Here is a 12,863-nt window from a genome sequence, read left to right as displayed (position 1 = left end):
CTGACTGTCACTGACTCACTGTGCAATCTTGGGTAAATTACTTAAAACTTTTGGTGCTTCCATTCCCATGTTTGTCAAGTGCTGAAAAGACTTACCTACCTCACAGAAGGTCTGTGGAGCTTAATTTATGTTTGTAAAATGCTTTGAGCTCCTCAGAGGAGAGGTGCTATGTAAGTGCTAACTATGCCATTATACCATAGCTTTGCCTCTGTTCTCACAGAAAAGAGCCAATAGAAAGTCACAAGATACCAAGCGTAGAAATCACATTTCTCATTCCAATCCACAGTACAGTGAAGCCATGCTTAAGTACGATTATAATGTTCTCATCTTGTAAATGACACTGATTCTAGAGACGGAAGGAATCATTAGATTCCTCCACAAGAAGACAGTGGAGATTTTTTCTAGCAAAAAAAAAAACACCTTTGGGCATAAAATAAAAACTTGTGCACTCTCTAAAGAAACAAAGTTAACCAATCTCTCCTCCAGGGTTCATATCTGGCAGCCTGGTCAAATAGCAGGACTGGTTTACAGCCCATGGGCTCTAAAGAGTTAAAGAGAGGCTTGCACAAACTTTGCTCACAGTGTAGCTTGCAGCCTCTTTGCTCTTGGTCTCTCCTCCCTCTCTCCCTATTGAGGAGAGGTAGCAGCAGTGCTGGAGAGCTACCTTTCCTTCTACAATCTAACAACTGCCTACAGCAGCTGAAGGAGGGAACTGTCTGGCTAAGGCTGTTTCCATTCAAGCGTTCAGGCACATGAACAGAAGACTCTCCCCACCCTCCCTTGCTGAATGAAGAATATCAGCATTTATGCGGTTAAATCAGTCTGTCGGCTGGCATCTCAAGAGCTGGAATAAGAATCGCCCCTGCCTGTCACGCAGCAAAACATTTACTTCAAGAGCAGAGAAGGAGAAAGTACACTCTGCATGCTTGTTCGAAAGAAAATATTCTAGCTCCAGCAGTAAGACAGCAAATATTTCTTCCAAAGACCCAGCTAGTGGGGGGAGATGTTCCTAGACAAATTCTCAGCAAGTCCAAGGTCTGAACCAGATGCTTCCCACCAATCCTGCTTGCTAGGAAAGGTAATTATGCTCTTTAAATTCTCGATTATTTTCCTACATGCTGGCATAGCTGAGGCTTAGACACATTAGTTTATGCTTTGGCATCAAAACAAAAGTATACCATCTGCTAACGAAAGAAGAGACCCTTGTCCCCAAATTCCCACTGGGGAAAATGCAAGAAACGGATGGAAATGGCATTTCAATGCTTTTTTGTGCTTATTCAACATATTTTTAAAGTGTAACTTATAAAGCACACTGCGCTCTGTACCAGGGTCTTTCTGCTTCAGCCAGCCAGGCAAAGGAGGACTGAACAACTAGCTGAGGAAAGCCCATGTTGGTGATTTCAAACTGCGCCTCTTACTGTAATAATTGTCCTGTTCAATCCTGTTCTCATCTTTCTGTGGTAGTTTTAGTACTGGATGGAACAGCAAAAACAGCTCACAGTTGTTGTCCTCAGTTTCAAGGATCCTTTGCTACCTATTAAACTTAAACTGATAGTGGAAAGAAAGCAAAGGAATGGAAGTATCTATCTAAGATAAGAGCATTTACTGCAGTTATCTAGCTATGCATTGGTTTTATCCTGGCCGTACTTATTCTGTTGCAGGGTTTGAAAATCATTATTTCTCTTCCTTTGCTAGAAAAGCAAGGCATGGGGTGGGTCAGGTCTGGGTCATTAAAAACAGTCTAAATCCTGAGCATGCTGAGATCCCTCAGCAAATATTGGCTTCATTGGGAGGTGAATGACTTCAGCACCTTGGCCCTCTGTATGTCTGTTACGTATGGTGAGGGAAAGTGCTCTGATGTTAGTTTGTTTTAAGCCTCCACTTCCATTATTGATTTTTTAATTAAACTACAGAACTTGCCTAATTTAAATAATTTCTCAAAAATAATTACAGAATTGTTATGACAGAACTATCTGTTTGGACTTAAAGGGCCTCATCCACTAACATCAATGGGGAGCCGAGGGCGTGAGCAGCTCCCAGGATTGGACCATATTTTCCAAGTAGGTCAGATCCTGTTTTGAATTAACAAATGTTGATCAACAACTTAGATTTTTGGGAATCTGGTTTCTACTTCTGATGCACTGCACTTTAATAAATGTCTCTTAGTCTGACTATTAATTTGGAGGCTCCCAAAGCAGGGCAGGGAGGTCTTTGCCTACTCGGTTCTGAATCAGACAGTTCAGATCTTAACCTGCTTTGGAAATTGGCTTTGTGCAGCCTCTTTGCATATCAGATTTGCTTACCTGCTGTTAAACAACCTAGCTGCCATGGTTAGCTAGTGGGATGAAACGGCTACAGAAAATACCTTGAAATTCTGTTCCTGAGCCTTTTCTGCTAACAACAGTCTTTGTAAATCTAAAGCAAGTATCCAAAAAGATCCGCACATTGAAATACCTGCTAGTCATTTCAAATTCTTATATTTCGCAGTGAAACGCTCTTTGGCTGACCTTGGTAACTGCATCCTTTCTGGAAAAGATATAGGTAATTTCCCTACTTTCAACGGTCCAAATGAAGCTGAAGTCTCCAGATGTTACCTGAAATTCTATATTAATCAGACGAAAAGTAATAAAAATCCATGCTAAATCTCCACTATTAATCTCTTACTTCTATTAATTCAAACTCTTGGCTTGGAATTAATTGTTGCACTTGTACTCCTAATGTGCTTAGCATTATACAGTCTAATTTTCAGAAGTATGTCAAGCCATTAGCCACTCTGGTCCTTAGGGAGAGACGCAGACTTCAGTTTTCTCTACCAGCTGAGACAGCTACAGACACGGGGTAAGGACAATGTTCTGCGCTTTACTCATCGCATGTCAGATTACACATTGATTGCACTTTGGCAGTGGCGGAGAAATCATATAGTATTAAAGTAGGTATAATTAAACAAGCTCCCGCCATATCCTGTATTTCCTACTAGCTACAAACAGTGAGTCTGTTCTTCACGGAGAAAGTTCATGCTTTATTCAGGCAAAGTGTGGGAATTATGGGAGTGAAATTTACAGCACCCACCCACTCAGAGCCAAAGTCCTGGGCTTGGCACAGCCTCATTCTTCAAGTCCTCTGCTGCAGCCTGTGTGCTGAAACAGCAGTGGCAGCCCCCACTATCACCACACCAATGCCACTTAGCGTGGGAAGATGCCAGCATCCTTGGGAACACGGATTCTTGGCCCAGCCCCTGCTCTCCATGCTGGCCTATGTGGGGACACCACTGAGACCCTGTGACACACAGGGGAGTGTTCCCAGCACGGGGCTCACATAGTCCAGGGTGCTTCTGCTGGCAGTCTCCACCAATGTGAACTTCACCCCATACTGGATATGAATTCATTTGTACTATCACCTCCCAGATGTCTCCTCTCTTTCTGTTTTTCATATGAAGGATAAATAGACACGCATCAGATTAAGAATGGAAAAGTACTGAGTTCTTTAATAACGCATGAGCTGTGTTACTAACCACTTTGTTTTAGAGAAAGGCACCCATATTATATTTTACATATATGAGGCAGCCAAAATCATTAGAAATGTGGGCCTCACAAGCCTTTATATAGTATTTTATACATAGACAGGCTTATGAAAACACATTTACAAAGTCAGCAGTAATTTTGGCTGCTTCAAATTTTAGGTGTTCAATTTGAGACAACATAAAGCAATCTGATATTCAAAAAGAGGTGAGCACCTGCTCTCTCGAAGCCAGGCCCCTCTAGGACATCATTTTGGACTCCAAAACCAAGGCACCCAATATCACTAGCCACTTTTGAAAATCTAGGCCTTGTTCTTTACATTCTGGTTTTCCAGGAGTGCTGAAGTATTTAAAAAACATGGAATGGGCCAGATTTATCTCTGTTGCAACTGCACTAATTCCAGGGGACTTGCATCAGCAAGAGCTTTGCCCCAATCTGCCTGGACAGGTTAATAAGTAATAAGAATGGAAGAATCCTCAAAAAAGAGAAAAAAGCTGGGAATCCACCAAAATATCACAAGATCTCCTGCTTTCAAAAGTGGATTTCAAAATTGGAGGTGTAGGGTATCATTTGCATAGGTGTAAACCTAAACTGAAGGAGTTATTCTGGATATACACTGGTGTAGCACATCTGGCCCACGGACTGCTGCTGAAATTTAAATGTCATCCTTATGCCCTTAATTCAATTAAAATAATATGTGCCAAAAGCTACGTAAAACCAGACTCAAACGCAGGGCTCACAGGCTGTAGAAGTCCAAGGGGTTTGTTTGTTTTCAGTGGTGCTTTTTCTACTGAAGCCGTCTGGGAAGTCTGAAGAGATCGATAGAAGATGGTTGAGGTAGAGAAAAAGGTATAATAAAGCCTGTTTGAAACTTTCAGAAATAGTATCTTTCTAAGCTGCGAAAGGACAATCCAAACACTTTGAAAATACATACCATTTTATTTTATCTTCTGCCCTCAGGAAGGCCTACAATTATGTGCTCATAAACCACCCTTGTTTTAAAATTGCATTTATTATAACAGTGCTGTCTGTGCCAATGTAAGTGAGCATTTCTCAGCATTTCCTATAAACCTTTGATTTCTTGGAAAGTTTGTAACTTGGCCACGAGAAATTCATTTGGCATAAAATGTGATAGTCTACAATGCAAATTAATTATTTTAGCTGCTTGGGCAAAACAAGCTTTTGCTATCCTGACAGCCCAATGGTTGTGTCCTACACTGCTGATGAGAGAATTTCAAGGGAGATTTTCAAGAGCACCTAGGTGACTTAGATGCTCAAGTTCATTGACTTTTAAAGGGACTTAAGTCTTTTAGGTGCTTTTTGAAAATCCCACTTTTCATTCCTAGTGCCATTCCTTCACATGCCAGCCCCTCAGAAATGCAACTTGCTGGGGATGTTGTATGTTTAGTCCCCAGGGATTTGCACTATTCAGCAGTAACCATCACTACGCTGCCCATTGCAAATAGCCCTAGAACAATCAAACTCCCAGGTGTGCTGGAAAAATGGCTTTATTCCACTTTTCCTTCCCCGAGATCATGAGGCCCAATGGGGCTGGTTTAGGTTAGGGGCTGGCTCAGGGCCTGACAGAACTCACAGCGGCACACTCTAACCAAGCCCCCTCCTGCTTCTACACCCCAGTGGGTGGAACACAGCCAGATAACCAACTCAGGAATTATTCTAGGGGAATCCCCAGCTGACTGTTTAAGCCAGCAGTACAGCCCAGTTTGACCATTCTATTATCCAGCAGGATCTGGTCCACTATTCCTTAAGTTATCGTTTTATCTGTTTTAAACTGTTTGAAACCAAGGGAGATCCTAGCAAATGCTGGGAGTGGTGTGGAGACACTGTGTTCAGCCCTTCAGTAACCCCCAAGCCACCTAAGTGATAGTACCGATGGGACCCACACAGGGCTGGCTCTACGGTTTTTGCTGCCCCAAGCAGCGTGCCGAATTGCCGCCACAGCGAGCGGCTGAAGATAGAAGCTGCTGCCGAACTGCCGCCACGGACGGCTGAACATAGACACTACCGCCGATTTTCTGCCACGAGCAGCTGAAGAGAGAGGCTGCCACAGAATTGTTGCTGCTGTGGAAACGCCCTAACAGCACACGGACTGCCGTCCCTTGCAGATTGCTGCCCCAAGCACCTGCTTGGAACGCTGGTGTCTGGAGTCGGCCCTGGACCCACAGCGAAATACAGCTAGCCTTTTTCCCTCCAGAGAAGAATGTGGCACTGACTTGTGGGAAGAACTGGTTAAAAAAAAAAAAGAGACAGAACTGTTTTCCCTCTGAAAATGCATTTATATCAAAATTAAGATGTTTCACTTTGTTTTGTTTCAATAATGTTGAAATTAGGGCTGAAATTAATTAAAAAATTAATTGTGATTAATCGTGTTGTTAAACAATAGTATACCATTTATTTAAATATATTTGGATGTTTTCTACATTTTCAAACATATTGATTTCAATTATAACACAGAATACAAAGTGTACAGTGTTCACTTTATATTTATTTTTTATTACAAGTATTTGCACTGAAAAAAAACAAAATAAATAGTATTTTTCAATTCACCTAATATATGTACTGTAGTGCAATTTCTTTATCATGAAAGTTGAATTTACAAATGTAGAATTATGTACAAAAGAAACTGCATTCAAAAATAAAACAATGTAAAATTTTAGCGCTTGCAAATCCACTCAGTCCTACTTCTTGGTCAGCCAATCGCTCAGACAAACAAGTCTGTTTACATTTGCAGGAGATAATGCTGTCCTCTTCTTGTTTACAATGTCACCAGAAAGTGAGAACAGGCATTCTCATGGCACTGTTGTAGCTGGCGTCACAAGATATTTATGTGCCAGATGCACTAAAGATTCATATGTCCATTCATGCTTCAACCACCATTCCAGGAAACATGAGTCCATGTTGATGACGGGTTCTGCTCGATAACAATCCAAAGCAGTAAGAAAAGGAGTACTTGTGGCAACTTAGAGACTAACAAATTTATTTGAGCATAAGCTTTCGTGAGCTACAGCTCACTTCATCAGATGCTCATGCTCAAATAAATTTGTTAGTCTCTAAGGTGCCACAAGTACTCCTTTTCTTTTTGCGAATACAGACTAACACGGCTGCTACTCTGAATCCAAAGCAGTGTGGACCAACATGTTCATTTTCATTATCTGAGTCAGATGCCACCAGCAGAAGGTTGATTTTCTTTTTTGGTAGTTTGGGTTCTGTAATTTCCATATCGGAGTGTTACTCTTCCATACCTCGTCCCTCTCAGATTTTGGAATGCACTTCAGATTCTTAAACCTTGGGTTAAGTTCTGTAGCTATTTTCAGAAATCTCACATTGGTACCTTTTTTGCATTTTGTAAATCTGCAGTGAAAGTCTTCTTAAAACGTACAAGTTGTGCTGGGTCATCATCAGAGACTGCCAGAACATGAAATATATGGCAGAATGAGGGTAAAACAGAGCAGGGGACATACAATTCTCCCCCAAGGAGTTCAGTCACAAATGTAATTAATGCCTTATTTTTTTAACTCGTGTCATCAGCATGGAAGCATGTCCTCTGGAACGGTGGCACTTTCACGACAAAGATTGCACTACATTACTTGTATGATGTGAATTGAAAAGTACTATTTTTTTGTTTATCATTTTTACAGTGCAAATATTTATAATACAAAATAATATACACTTTGATTTCAATTACAACACAGAATACAATCTATATATGAAAATGTAGAAAAACATCCAAAATATTTAATAAATTTCAATTGGTATTCTATTGTTTAACAGTGTGATTAAAACTGTGATTAATCATGATTAATTTTTGTAATCACAATTAACTTTTTAAGTTAATCACGTGAGTTAACATTTTAATATTTAATGTGTGCATATTCGATATTTTACATTATGTTTCAGCATTAACAAAATGTTTTTACCTTATCAAAACAAAACATGTTGAGGTTTCCAAAAGAGAAATATTTTTGGACTTTCTGTTGCATGAGAAATTTTTCATTGTTACAATTTGGAATGAGATCAGTTTTTGAAATGTCAGAATTTCCCATGGGATGGGAATCCCTTTTCTGACCAGCTTTGCTTGAGGGAGCTAAGTGGGCACTTGTACACAGGACCCAGTCCACATTGGCAGAGCTTCAATTGCTCATAGGACACTCTGTGCCAGCAGTATCCTTCTCAAGTTATAGCTGAGATGACACATGCAGAGCTTTATGTGCAGGAAGGCAGTGGGGTTCATATCTTTTCCTCCATTAGTTTTAATGGCTCACATCTGTATAATCAGTGGGTGTTTCCCTAACCCACAAAACACAGAATACTAGAATAGGAAACAATAGTGAATTATGCAGGGTAACAGTACCCTTCCTCTAAAGATATAAAGAACCTTTGTAAACACATAATGCTCTTCCAGATTGCCAAATGGCTCACAGGACCATGTCCGCAAATTCAGTTCATACTCCTGGAAATGCAATGCTTTAATAGCGATCAGATCAGATATCAATTTCATATTATCCTTTATCTGTCAGGTTGGTATGGTGAGAGTACAGTACAAACTGGGTTTACTAATTCTTTTTGTTCTCTCTTTCCCTTTTAGAAAGGAAGGGTTTTTGACTGACCCTAATAACAGAATCATCTCAATGTGGAAAGTGGAAAAGACCTCATTTTTTCCAAACTCTCCTTCATCTAATCACTTACACCCATAACTTTGGAGAGTGGAAATCATCAACCATATTAGCAAGAGATAAAACAAGCTTGCCAGATCACCCAGGAATAAATCATCTGCAACGTGATAGGTTGGCAGAAAGTTCATTTCCTTTGTTCAAAAAGGAAAGCCTGTACAGAGCTAAGCCTGGCAGCAACTCAGATCTGTCAGTTCCAGAAGAGGACTAAAGAGATTTGGGCAAATTAAAACTCTGACAGCGTAAGAAGTTATAACAACAAAAATCAATCTCTAATGGGGCATGTGAGAAATGACTTCCAAAGGCTCCTGTAGAGCAGTTTGCTTAACCAAGTGGGGTGAAGATCTCACAACCAACACAGTTGTGCTTTCTCTACAGAACTCTGGTCAGAATCCACTTTCAGGTGTAAACCCCCTTTCTGGATTTTCTTCACGAAATGGGTAAAGGAAGGCAACATTTTAAGGGTGAATAGAGAAAATGGACAAAACCTGAGAGTGAGCAATGACTGAGATTTATTTTAAATACCATGGAAATCTTACTGGCCGTGTCCACTTGCCAACCCTGGCTACAGAAGTAAACACAACAGCAGATAAATATGCCAACCTGTACATGTACGTTGGCTTGTTCCTAACGCTCCTAGCCATCCTTCTCATACTACTCTTCACCATGCTCTTACGCCTGAAGCACATGATCTCCCCAATCACCACCTCTCCAGAAAGCACAGGGGATGTACACCAGTTTACAGAGGTAGAAATGCAGAGCAGGATTCCTAGTATTCAATGAGACAGAAGCAACAGGCAGGAGAAAAGAGTTGCATGGCTCACAAAGCACCTTTTGTTTGGCAAAATATGTGTGTGCTTTGTGGGGAGGAGAACTCCCACCTGCCCACTCTGCTTTGCAATGTACTGCACATGTATCAAACAAACATTTTCAGCATCTTGGGCAGTATCATTTGACTCATTTGTGAACTGACAGTCATAAAATATCCAGTAGGCTTAGAACACTCCTACCCCTTGAAGACTGCAAGCAACATGTGTTGAGAAGTTTGGTTTCTATGAGAATATGGCACACATGTCCTAAATAAAATCTAGACCACAGAAGCCAAGTTGCTCTCAGGAGAGACTCGGCTCCTCCTGAAAAGACTTCATCCAAATGATAAAAGCTACTATAATGACAGCCAAAAACCCAAAAACGTACAAGAATATTTTCTGAAAGATGTATTTGCTGAGTTATCTTCCCCTCTATTCCTAGAGGAGATTCCTCGCCCGATAAGAGACTTGAACTCAAAGTTAATTTGTGGTGCAGGCTCAAAGAACCCACAGGGCACATACGGAAAATGAATAGTGGTGTGAAAATCCCCAGACATCCATCCCATTCAAGAAGGAAAATCTTAAATGGTGTTTTTTCCACTTGGAATAGCACATTTGCAAAATGCAATTTTGGAAATAGACAAGCGTTCCTGTTATAAGGCCAATGTGCATCATACACTGGGGCTATTACTTTCAGACATTAAGAATCAAACAAACAGTGAATAGTGCATTCCAATTATCAGAAAGAGGCAGCTCATTCAGAATGAAAGAAAATAAAAGGTAAAGTTCTTTGCATGAATCAAGCAGCATGAGTCATATTCAGAAGACACACTGCCTCTGTGTCCCTGCCCTTCCTTTGCAGGAATTGCATTCCTTAAAACTGGGTTCATTTCTTTCAGCTTTCCTAATGTCACTCAATAATTAAAATCCTATTTAATGTTAGTGAATTAAGTGGACATTGCTAACAGTGATAAGGTTGTTCTGAATTTGGACCTCTCTGTCATCTCCATGTAGTTTTTCCCTCCAGAAACATGCTAAAACTCCCAATAATTTTCTCCCAAGGATACGGGGGCAGGGGAGAAGGGAAAGAGAAGAGAATGCCAAGGCCCCACACTGCAATAATAAATCAGCATTCACAGCTCTGTACTCTGGAGTTATCCGAAATGACCAACTAGTGTGCATACAAAATTAAAGGAAAATATGAGCACTGAAATAGGAGAGCAAGATTCCAAGAGATCAACTAGAACAGTAAGAAAAAATATCTAAAATTATGAAACAATATGCTGGGAATGTCCTTTTAACATCTCTCTATATAAACATACAATACCCTATGTAAAAAAATAATCTCACTTCTGTTGGGCCACTATCCCTTATAACATAACTTTTTAGATAGGGATCATTTTAAACTCATATTTACTGGGCAGGTGCTTCCCCATGTATTTTAACTAGCACATCTTACCTCCTTTGCTCCTTTGTACTAAATCTAGCCTTGTGATAAAACTCCCTTGTGCTTTCCACTTTATATACAATCATTTGCCAATTCTCCTCTCTCCAGGGGCCCTGGAAAGTGCAAACTCCCCACACACAAACAGTGCTAAAATTAGCAATGACACTGACTCTACAGACCTGTAACAACAACAAGAACTTGTTCTTCCAGTGCTTTGGGAATTGTGGTTTCTTTATCCTTATGGATCAGTTGTTCGATGGGTTGTTTTTGACTAGGAGTCTGGCTTCTTTATCTCTCTATGGAGAAGAACAAGATGCTAAAACCACACTGGTCATGAATGGTCCACAGCAAGGATTAGCATTATTGTCACTGCTGTTCTGACTGGAAGACTCTTTCTCCATGTAGAATAGCACCTTTTGTACTCAACATACAATGAGATGCAGGCTCAACAAGGAAAACAGTTAATGTAGTAACTATGTAAGGAAACACAACATCCAATATACTTTCAGCAATATTTCCCACACAGCCTTGGACATTAGAATGTATTTGCCTAGAAGAGAAATGTAGGCCAGGTCACAGGTTATCCTGTATTCTTGTGCCATGGGATCATCACTTGAGCACCTACTAGACAGGACCCTGGCTTAACAGTTCGTCTGAGGGATGGTACCCCTCAGAGTGCAGCACTCGCCCAGTTGTTGTGCTGCTCTATAAGCACTGCTTAGGAGTCCAGATTCTACTTGTTGTAGGATTTAATCTAAATCCTGCTAAACCAGATTGCTACTAACTGAGCCATGCTGTCATGCATGTTTAACAATATAAAAATAGGTTTACTTGATACAGTTTCATTCTTTCAGCAGCAAAAGCACAAAATACTGGCTAAAATATGTATTTACCCCATGCAATCTTAAGTCCACCACCATCTTTTTCAGGACCCTTTTAAAAGTGTACAAGAGCCGTAGGATTCTGACCATTCCTTAACCCATGTGGCAATTAACAGTCTCTGAGAAACAATAATCTTCTATCACAACCATCCAGAGAAGGAAAAGTTTTACTCCCAAGAAACAGAGAGAGCTGCAGATATATCTATTTAATGAAGATATTTTAGTACAAAGAAAAATGACAGACAAATTGATTTTGGGCCCAATCCTAATAGCAATTAATTCCGTGGCAGATTGGGGCCCTGACATACAGCAACATACAGCATCACTTTTCCCTTCCAGTGTTGTATGTCTCCATTTCAGACAGTAAGTAGCTGTTCAGCTCAGTATGCCCTATGCCTGGTATGCTCCCTCGATAGGCTATTTACGTAAGACCTATATATATTTTTGTTAGAAAAAACGTATTCACATTGTATGCACTGCTTGTCTTTTCAAGGCTAGCAGATTTTAAAGCCTGCATTTCTCAAAGAAAGAAATAAAACACGTGTTCTCCATTTGTAGTCTTTTTGTTCCTATTTGTAATTTTCAAGAGCATGGGCCTTCCGGGGAAAGGGACTGCTGGCTGGAATTTGCCTTTGTGGGTCTATTCGAGTCATAAGGATTCAGTGGGCTTTGGTATTGGTTTGGTTATGTTGAATGACAACTGCAATTTAAGCACCGAGTTGCTGGATCTGTAATGTTGTGGTCTCATTTCACCACCTTTTCCCTCCACAAGCTTTATTTGTTTGCTTCCCACTTGTCCATCTGCTAAAAAATATTTTTATAAAACCTAAGAAAAACGCTATACATCAATTCTGAATCAGCTGGCTGCTTTATACTATTACCATAATGTCCACACGGCCAGCAGCTCATAGTAGGGCTCATATGGAGGAGTACTATACTCCTCCAGTGGTCCTACTGATTTCAACTGAATCATTAGGACTGCTGGAGAATCACAGAAGTAAGGTACTATTGTGCACCCATGCAGGAGAATAAGGGAACATAAGGAGCCCCCATACTCTGTGTGGGCTACCTGCATTGCCAGACCCTTTGCAGTCAGATCACTTCCACTCTAGAGCAAAGGACCAGGTTTGACTGACTGAGTCCTAAATTGGTTCCAACCCTTCTCCTGGTAGGGTCTCTTTCTTAGGTTGGATTGTAAGGTTACAGTCCAGCCCTGTTCGACTCTGATAACCTTACTCAAACTCACAATCATCAGGAAACAGAAGCCATCACAACTGCCCTTAATTGTCCTCAAAAATTCTTCCATCATATTTAGCCTAAAGGTTGCCAAGAATCCTCTCCCCACCCCACACCCATCTACAGTCATGTTTCACCACATAATGAATGTATGTTAAAACACAGCAAAAGATTCAAATACAAACATATCTTAAGAACTAAAAATCCTGATTCACAATCTGTCCAATCACTATTAACTTTCAGGGTAGGGTCTCTGATGAGAAAAAAATCCACAAATGATG

The 12,863-nt window shown here is 40.5% G+C and overlaps 1 protein-coding gene across 7 annotated transcripts; it reads left to right on the top strand.

The window, feature by feature from the left end:
* The first annotated feature begins 623 nt into the window (after nucleotides 1–623).
* On the top strand, nucleotides 624–11,897 carry SERTM2 (serine rich and transmembrane domain containing 2). Of its 7 annotated transcripts, none has more exons than XM_038416575.2 (4): nucleotides 637–1,078; nucleotides 1,990–2,060; nucleotides 2,488–2,541; nucleotides 8,125–9,145. In XM_038416575.2, the coding sequence occupies exon 4, from the start codon at nucleotides 8,711–8,713 to the stop codon at nucleotides 8,990–8,992; it is 282 nt and encodes a 93-aa protein (XP_038272503.1). In that variant the 5' UTR covers nucleotides 637–1,078; nucleotides 1,990–2,060; nucleotides 2,488–2,541; nucleotides 8,125–8,710; the 3' UTR covers nucleotides 8,993–9,145. The 7 variants fall into 7 exon arrangements, 6 of the variants coding, with proteins under 6 accessions (XP_038272503.1, XP_043348478.1, XP_043348476.1 ...); XM_043492543.1 differs by having other exon boundaries at nucleotides 1,968–2,060; XM_043492541.1 differs by having other exon boundaries at nucleotides 1,954–2,060.
* The last annotated feature ends 966 nt before the right edge of the window (nucleotides 11,898–12,863 follow it).

This window comes from Dermochelys coriacea, chromosome 9 (assembly GCF_009764565.3).
Source record: "Dermochelys coriacea isolate rDerCor1 chromosome 9, rDerCor1.pri.v4, whole genome shotgun sequence".
In the NCBI taxonomy this organism is placed as follows: domain Eukaryota; kingdom Metazoa; phylum Chordata; order Testudines; family Dermochelyidae; genus Dermochelys; species Dermochelys coriacea.
This window is presented reverse-complemented; position numbering and strand designations above follow the sequence as displayed.

Bases quoted from the DNA above. Each gene is read 5' to 3' on its own strand.
- SERTM2 (XM_038416573.2), top strand. From the start codon at position 8,711: ATGACTGAGATTTATTTTAAATACCATGGAAATCTTACTGGCCGTGTC.